General features: G+C 42.2%; 1 protein-coding gene across 1 annotated transcript in view; it reads right to left on the bottom strand.

The window, feature by feature from the left end:
• Nucleotides 1-13,983, bottom strand: part of mtor (mechanistic target of rapamycin kinase) — a 358,206-nt gene that overhangs the window by 273,090 nt on the left and 71,133 nt on the right. Inside the window, exon 16 of the mRNA XM_048614903.1 lies at nucleotides 9,032-9,166. Within this exon, the coding sequence (XP_048470860.1) occupies nucleotides 9,032-9,166 (135 nt within the window). The remainder of the gene's footprint in view (nucleotides 1-9,031; nucleotides 9,167-13,983) is intronic.

Raw genomic sequence — 13,983 nt, 5'->3', positions numbered from 1 at the left:
GAGAAAACAGAGTTAACTTCTGAGGAAGGGTCACTGGACCCAAAATGTTAACTCTGTTTTCTCCTCCACAGATGCTGCCAGACCTGCTGAGCTTTTCCAGAAAATTTGTTTTTGTTCCTGATTTACAGCATCCGCAGTTCTTTTGGTTTTTATTTGTGATAGGGGACTCTCTAGTCAGGGGCACAGACAGGCATTTCTGCGGCCGCAAGCGAGACTCCAGGATTGTGTACTGCCTCCCTGGTGCCAGGGTCAAGGATGTTTCAGAGCTTTGCAGCAAATTCTCAAAGGGGAGCATGGGCAGCTGCAGGCTGTTATGCACATTGGTAGCAATGACATAAGTGGAAAAAGGGATGTGGTCCTGCAGAGTGAATATAGGCAGGAAGTTACGAAGCAGGACCTCCAGGTGCCACGTGCTAGTGAGAGTAGGAATACAAGGATAGGGCAGATGAATGCTTGACTGAGGAACTAATGCAGTTGACAGGGTTTGAGATTTTTGGATTATTGGGATCTCCTCTGGGCATAAGTGACTCGTACAAGTGGGATGGATTGCACCTGAAGTGGAGGGCGAACCAATATCCTGGCAGGAAGATTTGCTGGAGATACTTGGAAAGGTTTAAACTAGTCTGGCTTGGACCCTAAGCAGTAGTGTGATAAGAGAGAAGGTTGAGACTGGTACAGAAGTTAAAGAGAGCAAGTTAAATAGGCAAAGCAGGCGAGAGCACGGCAGTGAATAAGGGAAGGCTGATGAATTAAATGGCATTTATTTCAATGCCAGAGGCATGAGAAGTGAGGCAGATGAACTCAGGGCATGGCTAGGAATATGGGACTGTTCCTAGCTATTACAGAAACATGACCGAGGGAGGGACAGAACTGACAGATTGATATTGCACAGTATAAATTCTACAGGAAGTACGGGGGGGGGGGGGTGCAAGAGAGGAGGGGGATTGGCACTTTTGATTAGGGAAAATATCACGCAGTACACAGAGAGTTATTCCCGGGGGATCATCCAGTGAAGCCATATAGGTGGAACTGAGAAATAAGGGGGTGATCACTTTGATGGGATAGCTGCAAGACTCAGTCTGCGGCAGGTGCGGAACAAACAAGGGGGAAAATATACTTGACCTTATCCTTGCCAATCTTCCAAATGCAGTTGCATCTGTCCATGACAATATCGGTAAGAGTGACCATTGCACAGATGTTACGGAGACGAAGTCCCACCTTCACATTGAGAATAACTTCCACTGTTTGGTGTGGCACTATCACCGTGCTCAATGGGACAGACTTTGCACAGACCTAGCAACTTAAGACTGGGCATCCATGAGGCGCTGTGGGCCATCAACAGCAAAAGAATTGTACTCCAAAACAATCTGTAACCTCTTGGCCCGGCATAGCCCTCACTCAACTACTACCATCAAGCAAGAGGCTCAACCCTGGTTCAATGAAGAGTGCAGGAGGGCGTGCCAGGAGCAGCACCAGGCATATCTGAAGATGAGGTATTAACCTGGTGAAGCCACCAAACAGGACTACTTGCATGCCAAATAGCGAAAACAGCAAGCGATAGACAGAGCTAAGCGATCCCACAACTAACAATCAGATCTAAGCTCTGCAGTCCTGCTACATTCGGTTGTAAGTGGTGGTGGACAATTAAACAACTCACTGGAGGAGGAGGCTCCACAAATATCCCCATCCTCAATGATGGAAGAACCCAGCACATCAGTGCAAAAGATAAGGCTGAAGCATTCGCAGCAATCTTCAGCCAGAAGTGCCGATTGGACAATCCATCTCGGCCTCCTCCAGCGGTCCCCAGCATTACAGATACCTGTCTTCAACCAATTCGACTCACTCCACGTGATATCAAGAAACGGTTGGAGACACTGATACTGCAATGGCTACAGGTCCTGGCAACATTCCAGCAATAGTACTGAAGACTTGTGCTCCAGAACTTGCCGCTCTCCTAGTCAAGCAGTTCCAGTACAGTTACAACACTAGCATCTACCCGGCAATGTGGAAAATTGCCCAAGTATGTCCTGTACACAAAAAGCAGGACAAATCCAACCCAACCAATTACCGCCCCATCAGTCTACTCTCGATCATCAGTAAAGTGATGGAAGGTGTCAGTAACAGTGCTATCAAGCAGCACCTGCTCAGCAATAACCTGCTCAGTGATGCCCAGTTTGGATTCCGCCAGGGCCACTCAGCTCCTGATCTCATTACAGCCTTGGTTCAAACATGGAGAAAAGAGCTGAATTCCAGAGGTGATGTGAGAGTGACAGCCCTTAACATCAAGGCTGCATTCAACCGCGTGTGGCATCAAGGAGCCCTTGGAAAACTGGAATCAATGCATATTGGGGGCAAACTCTCCGGTGGTTGGAGTCATACTTGACACATAAGAAGATGGTCATGGTTGTTGGAGGTCAATCATCTCAACTCCAGGACATCTCTGCAGGAGTTCTTCAGCGTAGTGTCCTCGGCCCAAACATCTTCAGCTGCTTCATCAATGACCTTCCCTCCATCATAAGGTCAGAAGTGGGGATGTTCGCTGATGATTGCACAAAATTCAGCACCATTCGTGACTCCTCAGATACTGAAGCAGTCTGTGTTCAAACGCAGCAAGATCTGGACAATATCCAGGCTTGGGCTGACAAGTGGTAAGTGACATTCGCGCCACACAAATGCCAGGCTATGACCATCACCAATAAGAGACAATCTAACCACCATCCTTTGATATTCAATAGTGCTACCATCACTGAATCCCACACTATCAACATTATGTGGGTTATCATTGACCAGAAACTCAAGTGGACTCACCACAGTGGCTACAAGAGCAGGCCAGAAACTAGGAATATTGCGGCGAGTAACTCACCTCCTGATTCTCAAAGCCTGCCCACCGTTTATAAGGCACAAGTCAGGAGTGTGATAGAATACTCCCCACTTGCCTGGATGAATGCAGCCTCAAAAACATTCAAGAAGCTTGACATCATCCAGGACAAAAGCAGCCTGCTTTGGCACTATATGCACAAGCATCCACTCCTCTACCACCAATGCTCAGTAGCAGCAGTGTGTATGATCAACAAGGTACACTGCAGAAATTCACCAAAGATCCTCAAGACAGCTCCTTCCAAACCCACGACCACTTGCATCTAAAAGGACAAGGGCATCAGACGTATGGGAACACCACCACCTCCAAACCACTCACCATCCTGACTTGGAAATATATTGCTGTTCCTTCACTGTCACTCAGTCAAAATCCTGGAATTCCCTTCCTAATGGCATTGCGGATCAACCTATAGCTGGTGGACTGCAGCGGTTCAAGAAGGAAGCTCACCACCACCTTCTCAAGGGCAACTAGGGATGGGCAAGAAATGCTGGCCAGCCAGCAACGCCCACAAATAAATAAAAAAAATTATAGGTTGACCCCAATAGTCAGCGGGAAATTGACTTGTAGGGAGATCGTAATTAGCTGTAAGAATAATAGGGTTGTAATAGTAGGGGGTTTTAGCTTTCCAAACATAGACTGGGACTGTTATAGTGTGAAGGGCTTTGATGGGGAGGAATTCGTTAAAATGTATTCAGGAAAGCTTTCTCAATCAATGTGGGGCGGCCCTACTAAAGAAGTGGCAAAACTTGACCTTCTTTTGGGAAATAACACAGGGCAAGTGACGAGGTGTTAATGGGGTAGCCCTTTGAGACCTGTAACTATAATTCTATTAGTTTTAAAATAGTTATGGAAAAGGATAGGTCAGATCCACAAGTTCAAGTTCTAAATTGGGGATTAGTCAATTTTGATGGTACTAGATTGGAACTTTCAAAAGTTGATTGGGGAGAGGCTGTTCGCAAGTAAAGGGATGTCTGGCAAGTGGAAGGTAATGAGAATTCAGGGACAGCATATTCCTACTAATGTGAAGGGAAAGGCTGGCAGGAGTAGCGAACCCTGAATAACTAGTGATACTGAGGCTCTGGTCAAGAAAAAGGAGGAGGCATATTTCAGGTATAGACAGCTGGAATCACGTGAATCCCTTGAGGAGTGTAGGAGTACATTTAAGAGGGAAATCAGGATGGCAAAAAGAGGATGAGATAGCTTTGGAAGATAATGTTAGGGAGAATCCAAAGAGATTCTCTAAGTACATTAAGGGCTAAACAGTAACTAGGGAGAATGGGTCCACTTAAAGTTCAACAAGGCCATCTATGTGTGGAACCACAGGAGATGGGTGGGATCCTAAATGAATATTTAGCATCAATATTGACTGTGGAGAAAAACATGGAAGCTAGGGAACTTAGGAAATAAATAGTGATATCTTGAAAAGAGTCCACATTAGAGAGAAGGTGCCGTTGGTCTTAAAATGCGTAAATCCCTGGGGCCTGATCAAGTGTATCCCAGGACATTGACAGACATTAGGTGAGAAATTGCAGGGCCACTAGCAGAGAAATTTGTTTCATCGACAGCCACAGGTGAGGTGCCAGATGTTGTACCATTATTTAAGAAAGGTTGCAAGGAAAAACTCAGGGAACCACAGACCGGTGAGCCTGACATCAGTGGTGCATAAGTTGTTAGAGGGGATTCTGAGAGACAGGATCTGCATGCATCTGGAAAGGCAAAGATTGATCAGGGATAGGCAGCATGGCTTTGTGCATGGGAAATCATGTTTCACAAACTCAGTTCAGTTTTTGAAGAGGTAACCAAGAATATAGATGAAGGCAGAGCAGTAGATGTTGTCTACGTGGACTTTAGTAATGTCCTTGACAAGGTTTCACATGGTAGACTGGTTAGCAACATTAGATCACATGGGATCCAGGGAGAGCTAGCCAACTGGATAAAAAAACTGGCTTAATGGTAGGAGAAAGAGGGTGGTGGTAGTGCTTTGTTGCTCAGACTGGAGGCCTGTCACCTGTGATGTGCCGCAAGGATCGGTGTTGAGTCCACTGTTGTTTGTCATTTATATGAACAACTTGGATGAGAATATAGAATGCATGGTTAGCGATTTTGCAGATGACACCAAAATTGGTGGTATACTGGATAGTGAAAGTTATTCAGGACCACAATGAGATGCTCATCAATTAGGCCAGTGGGCCGTGGAAGGCAGATGAAGTTTAATTTATATAAATGCAAGGCAGGACTTATGGTAGGGGAGTGTTATTGAACAGAGAAACCTAGCGACGCAGATACATAGTTCCTTGAAAGTGGCATCATAGGTAGATAGGGTGGTGACAAAAGCATTTGGTGCACTTGCCTTTATCGGTCAGTGTATTGAGTACAGGAGTTGGGGCATCATATTACGGCTGCACAAGACATTGGTAAGGCCACATTTGGAGCACTGTGTACAATTCTAGTCGCCCTGCTACTGGAAGGATGTTATTCAACAGGAAAGAGTGCAAAAAAAAATTTACAAGGATTTTACTGAGGCTGGAGGGTTTGACTTATAAGGAGAGGCTGGATAGGCTGTAACTTTTTCCCTGGAGCACAGGAGGCTGAGAGGTGACCTCAGAGGTTTGTAAAATCATAGGGGCACAGATAAGGTGAACAGCCAAGGTTTTTGTCCCAGGGTCAGGGAGTCCAAAATTAGAGGGCATAGGTTTAAGGTCAGAGGGGAAAGACTTAAAAGTGACCTGAGGGGCATAGAAGGTGATGCATACGTGGAATGAGCTGCCAGAGGAAGTAGCAAAGGCAAGTACAATTACAACATTTAAAGACATTTGGGCAGGTAGACGGATAGGAAAGATTTAGTGGGGCGGTGCAATGGCTCAGTGGTTAGCACTGCTGCCTCACAGTGCCAGGGAGCAGTGTTTGATTCCAGCCTCAGTATGAAGTTTGTAAAATCATAGGGGCACAGATAAGGTGAACAGTATGAAGTTTGCACATTCTCCTTGTATCTGCGTATGTTTCAGCAGGGTGCCCTGGTTTCCTCCCACAGTCCAAAGATGTGCAGGTTAGGTGGATTGGCCATGCTAAATTACCCATAATGTTCAGGGATGTGGAGGTTAGGTGCATTAGCTATGGGAAATGCAGGGTTACAGGGATAGAGTAGGGGGATAGATCTGGCTGGGATGCTCTTGGGTGGGTTGAGTGGACTTGCGGGGCCCAATGGTCTGTTCCCGCACTGTGAGGATTCTACAGTGGGATATGGGCTAAATGCAGGCAAGTGGGACTGGTTCAGTTTAGAAGACCTAACTGCATAGATTTGGCCAAAGGGTCTGTTTCGGTCTGTGTGACTATGTCCCTTCAATAGTTATGCTTGATTTTCATTTTCTTATCAACAGACCTGTGCTTAAACACTTCAAACACATCCAAATTAATTTCTGTCTTAGGCATATGTGTTTCTATTAAAATGATACTTCAATATCCTATGCTGTATTCATTGCAAAATATGAAATTTCAAGTAGTAGCAGGTTTTACAAATTTGAAAACTCTACTCTCCCTTAGTCTCCATCACCCATCTGATGGCACTGACCCTGACAAGAGTATAACCCTATGGGATCAGCGGTCTTCCAGCGCCTTCTAAAAGAAGGATATTATTGAATAGGAGAGGGTTCAGAAAAGATTTATCAGGATGTTGCTGGGAATGGAGGGTTTGAGTTATAAAAATAGGCTGGATAAGCTGCGACGTTTATCTCTGGAGCATAAGAGGTTGAGGAGTGACCTCACACAGCTTTATAAAATCATGAAGGACATAGATAAGGTAAATGGTGAGGGTTTTTTCCCTAGGGTATGGGGAGTTCAAAACTAGGGGACATATTTTTAAGGTGAGAGGAGAAAGTTACAAAAACGACACAAAGAGCAATTGTTTGTTTAAACAGAGAGTGGTCAGTGTGTGGAATGAACTGCCAGAGGAAGTGTTGGATGCAGGTACAGTTACAACTTTTAAAAGTCATTTGGATAAGTACATTAATGGGTAAGATTTGGAGGGATGTGGGCCAAATGCAGACAAGTGGGACTAGTTCAGTTTGAGAAATTTGGTCAGCATGGACTTCTTGTACCAAAGGGTGTCTGTGTCCATGCCGTATGACTCTATGACTATGACCCCTGTTTGATTGATCACTCTTTCCTTCAAGTCTAAACTGGAATCTCTAGCAGACCACATAAGGAAGCTCAATCTTGTCCTCCTTTAGAATGCACATATCTGCAATTTTCAACACGGGTGCTTGGATAATGATGAACTGGAGGAATTCAGGCTGATTTCTACCCTCGCTACCTCCAGAGATTTGAACAAACCTACTGCTGCTCTGCCTCAGATCAGTCAGCTCAGTACAAAGCAAGAATTAAATTTCAAACTCTCAGCTCCCATAGCTCAACACCACATCAAGTCATGATTTCATGCTGAGTTATCGATGGAACCTCTGCTTTTAAAGTGAGAAAACTGAAGCAACTTCTCAGACACAAATAACATAATGAATGAGTATTATACAACTGACAGTTAACTTTGTAGTTTAAATCCAAAACAGCAACAAGACATTCATTTTTCAAATTTGGATCCATAATTTATAGATGGAACACTGCTAAAGTAGTTTTCTTGGCTTGCCTTGCAGGGTCAATGACCCAAATTGATAGTTTACACATTCATAAATTGATCGATTTGTTAGGGATGCTTCATTTGTTTGATACATTGTGTTTGCCCACTTTACAAGAGGTCCTCTAAATACCATATAAAGAATGATGTTTGTGCAGTTCCAGAAGTTTAGTGCGATTATGTGGGTGCAGAATTCAATGGATTTTCTGGTAACCAGCTACCCTATTGATTCTTGTTCAGTAGCTAAAGTATCAGTAATCAAAGTTATGTAATCGGAGTAGCCAGACTGAGATTTTGCTGACCATATGTTAAGGAGCAAATCTGTTCATAGAAACTTACTATTTTCATACAACTTTTACAAATTAATGTAGATTCATTCACCTATGCCTTGTATAGATTAAACGATACAGTCAACTGCTCCCAACATCATTATTCACCACAGATGGATAGTTACAAATTTACACCGGGAGATTTTCTACATACTGAAGTTGTTTAGTGGTGGTGGAAGTAATTGTCTGGGGTTGGTTGGAGGTTGTGAGATAGGAAAACAAGAAATCAATTAGGTATTCTCTGTGTTGCTTTCATGTACCTGCTAGATGTTGACTTAAGATTAGGACCAATCACACTCAAATTCTGGAGATGATAGGAACATAGGGACAGAAGTAGGGCTTTTGTCCCATCAAGTCTGCCTCACTATTCAGTTAGGTTATGGCTGATCATCCACTTCAGAGTCATTTTCTCTTATTAACTCCATATTCCTTGCAGCTCTCCTGCTATTTTTTTTTTTGCGTGGACCTCCAAGGTCTGTGCACAACAGCAACTTCTGGAACCGGACATTAATTCTTTAAGTAGCATGGCACGTCAATCACTATGAACAGACTCTTGGAGCAGCCACGTGCTTGTGCTGCTTAACTTAGAAGGAACATTGATTCCTTCATGTAGTTAGCCTCCAGAAATCTATCAAATACTGTCTGAACATACTCAAATAATTGAAGTTCCACAGCTCTCTGAGGCAGAAAATTCCAAAAGTTACCAAGTGAAGTGTGAAGAAATTCCTCTTCCTTTGAGTTTTAAATGCCCTACCCTTTATTCTAAGACCAAGCCCCATAAATCTAGAATCACCAACCAAGTGAACCATACTATCTATGTCCACTTGTCGAACCCTGTAAATTTCAAAACGATTGCCCCCTCATTTTATAAGGCTGTAGACAACACAGGTCCAATTTCCTCAATGTGATTCATGGCATGTACTGTTTTCAGGAGGTAGAGGACTGAAATAACATAAACAATGAAAGAATCTACACTACGGAAAATCTAGGTCATGATGTGGCATCCCTATCTCTGACTTGCACTCCCTTTGAACACAGGATCATGCGAACACCTACACAGTAATAACTGCAAAATCAATTGTCTGGGATCTCTATTTTATGAAAAAGATTGCCACATTCTTTCAAAGAAAAGGATCAAATGATTATACCTAACTCAATTACATAATAGTAGCCTATATTTTCATATGCTCTGTGCCTTACCTCTCTCCGAATGCCTTGGTTTTGTTCAGTCTTAAGAAAGTTCAGTAGAACTTCAAGAAGAGATGGATATTTCCTGTAAGGTTCTACCACATACCCTGTGCAGGCAACCTGTTGTCCCAAGGTCCACAGTGCCACCTGTCCAATTCATACAGAAACAATAGCAGTTAACCTTATTTCTTTGACTGTATTTTTAATAATAGTATTGTATGTAATACTGATTCAGCAGTATATTTAATTTAAAAAAAACAGGGACAAGAGGTACAGAAGAGAAGAGGGCAATAGAGAAAGAGGAAGAGCAGGAGGAAAATGGGGAGAAAGGAGAGGGGAAAAGCAGGACGAAAGGGAAAATGGGGAGAGAGAAGGGGGAAACAGAAAAGAAGTTGTAATGGAGAGCGAGGGAAAGGAGGGGAACATAGGGAAATAGAGGAGGAGGTCATAGGGAGAGACAAGAAAGAAGAAAGCAAAATAAGAGGGTGCGCTTCAACAAAACAAATCATGAAGATAACCATTACCTTCCTTCGCACCGAGACAGCTGGATAGCAGTTTAGTGTTAATTTGTTGGGTTAATCATCCAAAGCTCAGACTACTGATCTAGAAGCAAGAGTTCATATTCCACCATAGGAGCGGAGGAAATTTAAATTTAATTAATAAAGCACTAATAAAATGCCCATTTAATTAGTAATAATCTCATCTGGTTCCTTACACAATCTGGCCCAGATATGACTCCAAAAACACACAGAGCTGACTCTCAACTGCTCTCTGAAATGACAATTGTTGGCCTTGTCAGTGTTCCCACATCCCATGAAAGAATTGAAAGAAAAAAATACTGTAGAAAAACTGAAGAAATTAAAAACAGACATACCACCTAGCATTCGCCTATGTACTGGAAATAACAAAGCACCCACTAACCAGTCGGCCATGTGGAACTTACTAACCAACACTTGAGGACTAGCACCAAAATTGAGACAATTGTCTCACAGACCAATCAAGCTCATTCTTACTCACCAAACTATACCTTAAATCAGACTTACCCAGTTTGCAACATCAACCTTGGTGTTCACTTAGTGATACAGAACTGGGATTTAATTTTTTAAACTTATTCTTGGAATGTGGGTAGCACACATAATTAACCCTGGCCTAGCCAATCTTCACAAAGAGAAACAGAAATTGCTGGAAAAGCTCAGCAAGTCTGGCAACAGTGGGGAGAGAAATCAGAGTAAACGTTTTGAGTCCAGTGACCCTTCCTCAGAAGTTAATCTTCAATTGTCCATAAGAGGGCGTTCAGGTGCCTTCTTGATCCACTGCAATCATTGCAAGGTAGGTATAATCACTGTGCTGTCACAAGGGATTTCCAGAATTTGACTGATCTGTACCTACTCATTTATACCTACCTCTGCCTCATATTCTTTCATAGTTTTAGCCTTGAATCATTTGGCAGCACACTTAACCCTAAGTCAAACAGTTCTGATTTCAAGTTTTGCCCTAGAACATTTAAGTTGACATTCCAGTGCAGCAGTGAGGCAGCATTAAACTGTTGGAGCATCATCTTTCAAAGACATGAAACTGAGACTCCATCTGCCCCCTCAAGTCAACTGAAAATATCCCATGAGACTATATCAAAGAAACTGGACCTCTCTGGCCAATATTTCTCTCTCAACCAGTAAAACAAAAAGAAATTTTCTGGTGACTGGCAAATATTTTAAAAAGAAGATTCATTCATGGATGCAGGGATCACTGGCAAGGCCAACAATATTACCCATTACTAATTTCACAAAGGGCAGCAAAAAGTCAACCATTTTGTTGTGGGTCAGCAGTCAAATGCAAGCCAGACCGGCTAAGGGTGGCAGATTTTGTACCCTAAAAGGAATCAGTGATCCAGATGGGCTTTAATGACAATTGACAGTGATTTTACAATCATCCTTTACGATATTTTCATCCCAGGCTTTTTATTGAATTCAAATTTCAGAATCTGCCATGGTAGGATTTGAATTCCTGTCCCCAGAGCATTAATGGTCCAGTGACAGTGCCACAAAGTCACCACCTCCTATTTCTACATCACAGTTAGCTTAACATCTGTCATTGGAAAAATCTAAGAGTCTATTGAAAGGATATGAAAGCAAAATATTTAGAAATACATAATTTAATCAAGCAGAATCAACATGGCTTCATGAAGAGGAAATCATGACTCAAAAATTTATTACAGTTCTTTGAGGAGATAACAAGCAGGCTAGATAAAGGGGAGCCAGTGGATGGACTATGTTTGGATTTCAAAAAGGCTTTCGATTAGGCATCCCACAGAAGACTACTTAAGAAGTGCCTATGATGTTACGGATAGTATATTAGCATGGATTGGTTCACTAATAGAGGTCAGAGAGTTGGGGTAAAGGGGTATTTTTAGGATGGCAACCTGCAACTGGTGGAGGAATTACTGCATAGCAGCAACATGCAACTGCCAGCTTCAAATGTTGCTCAAAAATTTGAAATCCCTTAGCCTTCCACATTAATTAGAGGTAGGCTGGGCACTTTTCAGGAATGATTGACTTAGGACCTTTTAGGAGTTTGCATAATATACGGCAAGAAATTAGTGGATCAGGTTTGCCATTATACTGCAGGATAGTTTTGATGTGCCTTATTTCAGCATCAAGTTTGCACAGCGACAAGTCCCACTGTACAGGGTTGCCAATAAGGCCGATCTTATAGGTTGTAGAATTGTAGCAATCTCAACATGTACACTGACCAATGAAGGTAGGTTTGGGGTAGACAGAAATAGAGAACCCCCTGAATGATTTTTCAACTAGGTCAACAAGGAAAGAGAGTTCATTTCATTATTCCATTATGAATATGAATTTGAGTGCAGATGGAGACCATTTAAACATGTAAAAAAATTCTTGCACACAGCTATGGATTCAAATGTAGCAAATGCACTATCTACAAAGCAGAAATATGTAAGGGGTTACATGTCATTGCATCGAAGCCATGTTTCTCAAGGAATCCAACAAACGTATTTGTGGGAGCCGGGACTTGTGGGGATTTGATAGCAAGATCATTTATTTGAGCACACATGGTGTCAGGAAACTGAACTCTGCTCTGCGAGTTGCTGAATTCATGAATTCAACGAGTACAGATTTAGACAATGAGGGCAAGTCTAAATCGCTGTATAGTCTTATAGTGCAGATGTTTATGACTAGCCTCAGGTGGCTCATTGGCAAGTAGGATAGCAACATCAAATGTGCACAGACACAGCATTGGTGTCAATATGCTAGTAAGTCTTTCACCATGCAAGTGGACAAATTGCTCATAACAATACTCAAGTTCTGTACTAGCAAACAACCATTTATAATTTTGATGCTATGCCTCTTAGTCCAAGACTCAGCAACCAGAAATAATTTCTCTCAATCTGCCTTCTGTGTTCTCCTTAGTATCTTAAAAACTTCAATCTAATCACCCCTAAACTGTACAAATTCCAGGGAATGCAATCCTTGTTTGCTTTATATCTCCTCATTGTTTAATCGTTAGGGCTCAGATAACATTTTAATAAATCTACATAACATTCCCTTCAAGGCCAATGTATCCATCCAAAAGCATGGTGCTTGTTACTGTTCAGTTGGTTGCATATCATAGCTTTGATTCACTGTAGGGAGTGTTTGTTTCCAACATATTGAAGATAGCACCTAGAGGCATCTGCACGTGCGTTAGCAACTTCCTTGATGCTGTGCTTGCCTCAATCTAACTGCTGGCACAAATTTATGGTGGAGTTCTGTGCTCCATGACAAACTGGAGTAAATCTGTTTGTTGTTGCTTCAGACTGGTTTAGCTGCAGTTCTTACGGGTATACAGGCTTGCATTTGTGCTGTTTTGATTGCATAAATGCTGCCCTATCTCAACTCAATGTGCGTCTGATACAGATATATCTGTTTGCCATTAATGATACACTTATGGTATTTTAAGCTGAGGAACAGATAAGCGGGTACACATCTTCTTCTACTTTATAGCCCCTGAGCGGAGGGTGAATGGTAAAATCTTTTACTGGCACACAATAGATAGAAAATTATGAACAATCAAGTTGAGGATCGATGTTGGGGAGTCAGTGTGATCAATAACTGGATTGATCTGGACAAAGCAGTCAAATCAGTTCTCATGGTGTTATTTTACAAATGTGTACATGGTGCTCCACAAGTGCAAATGATGAGCATGCCATTTTAATAATCGTTGTACCTGGACCACCATTATTTGAGCTTTTCATCACTTTGAAAATATACTATTCTTTAAGTTCAAAGTTTAACTTAAAATGAAATCCTGTTTTTCTCATGCAGTTAAAACTTCCAATATCTATGTAATTTTTACTTCCATCTACACTGCTTACATTGCCACCTACCTTTGCATTATTGGCAAATCTAGGTAAGTGTTTTTCTATCCTATCTTAGAATCCAGAACTGGAGGGCATAGGTTAAGTCATTAGTGAAGCAATAAATAGTTGAGACCTCAACTCAAATCTGTGGGTGACAATACTCGGCTCTTCTGTCAATTAGAGAACCTACCCATTATTTCATTTGTCTAATCTTCTGCTTAGCCCATTTCCTAATCAGGACTTTTTTCACTCAGCCTAAGAAGTTTAAAGGTGACCTTATAGAAGTTTATAAAATCATGAGGGGTGTAGATAAGATAAATGGCAAGTGTCTTTTCCCTAGGGTGGGGGAATTCAAGACTAGGACGCATATTTTTAGAGTGAGAGGAGAAAGATTTAAAAAAGACATGAGGGGCATGTTTTATTTTTAAACACAGAGAATGGTTCATATGTGGAATGAACTTCCAAAGGAAATGGTGGATCTGGGTACAAGATCATACAAGATAGGTACAAGACATTCTGACGAGTACATGAATAAGAAATGTTCCAAGGGATATAGGCCAAGTGCAGGCAGGTGGGACTAGTTTAGTTTGGAATTATGGGCAGC

This window comes from Rhincodon typus, chromosome 31 (genome assembly GCF_021869965.1).
Source record: "Rhincodon typus isolate 14 chromosome 31, sRhiTyp1.1, whole genome shotgun sequence".
Taxonomy (NCBI): Eukaryota; Metazoa; Chordata; class Chondrichthyes; order Orectolobiformes; family Rhincodontidae; genus Rhincodon; species Rhincodon typus.
The sequence above is the reverse complement of the archived record's forward strand: the minus strand, read 5'-3'. Positions and strand labels throughout refer to the sequence as shown.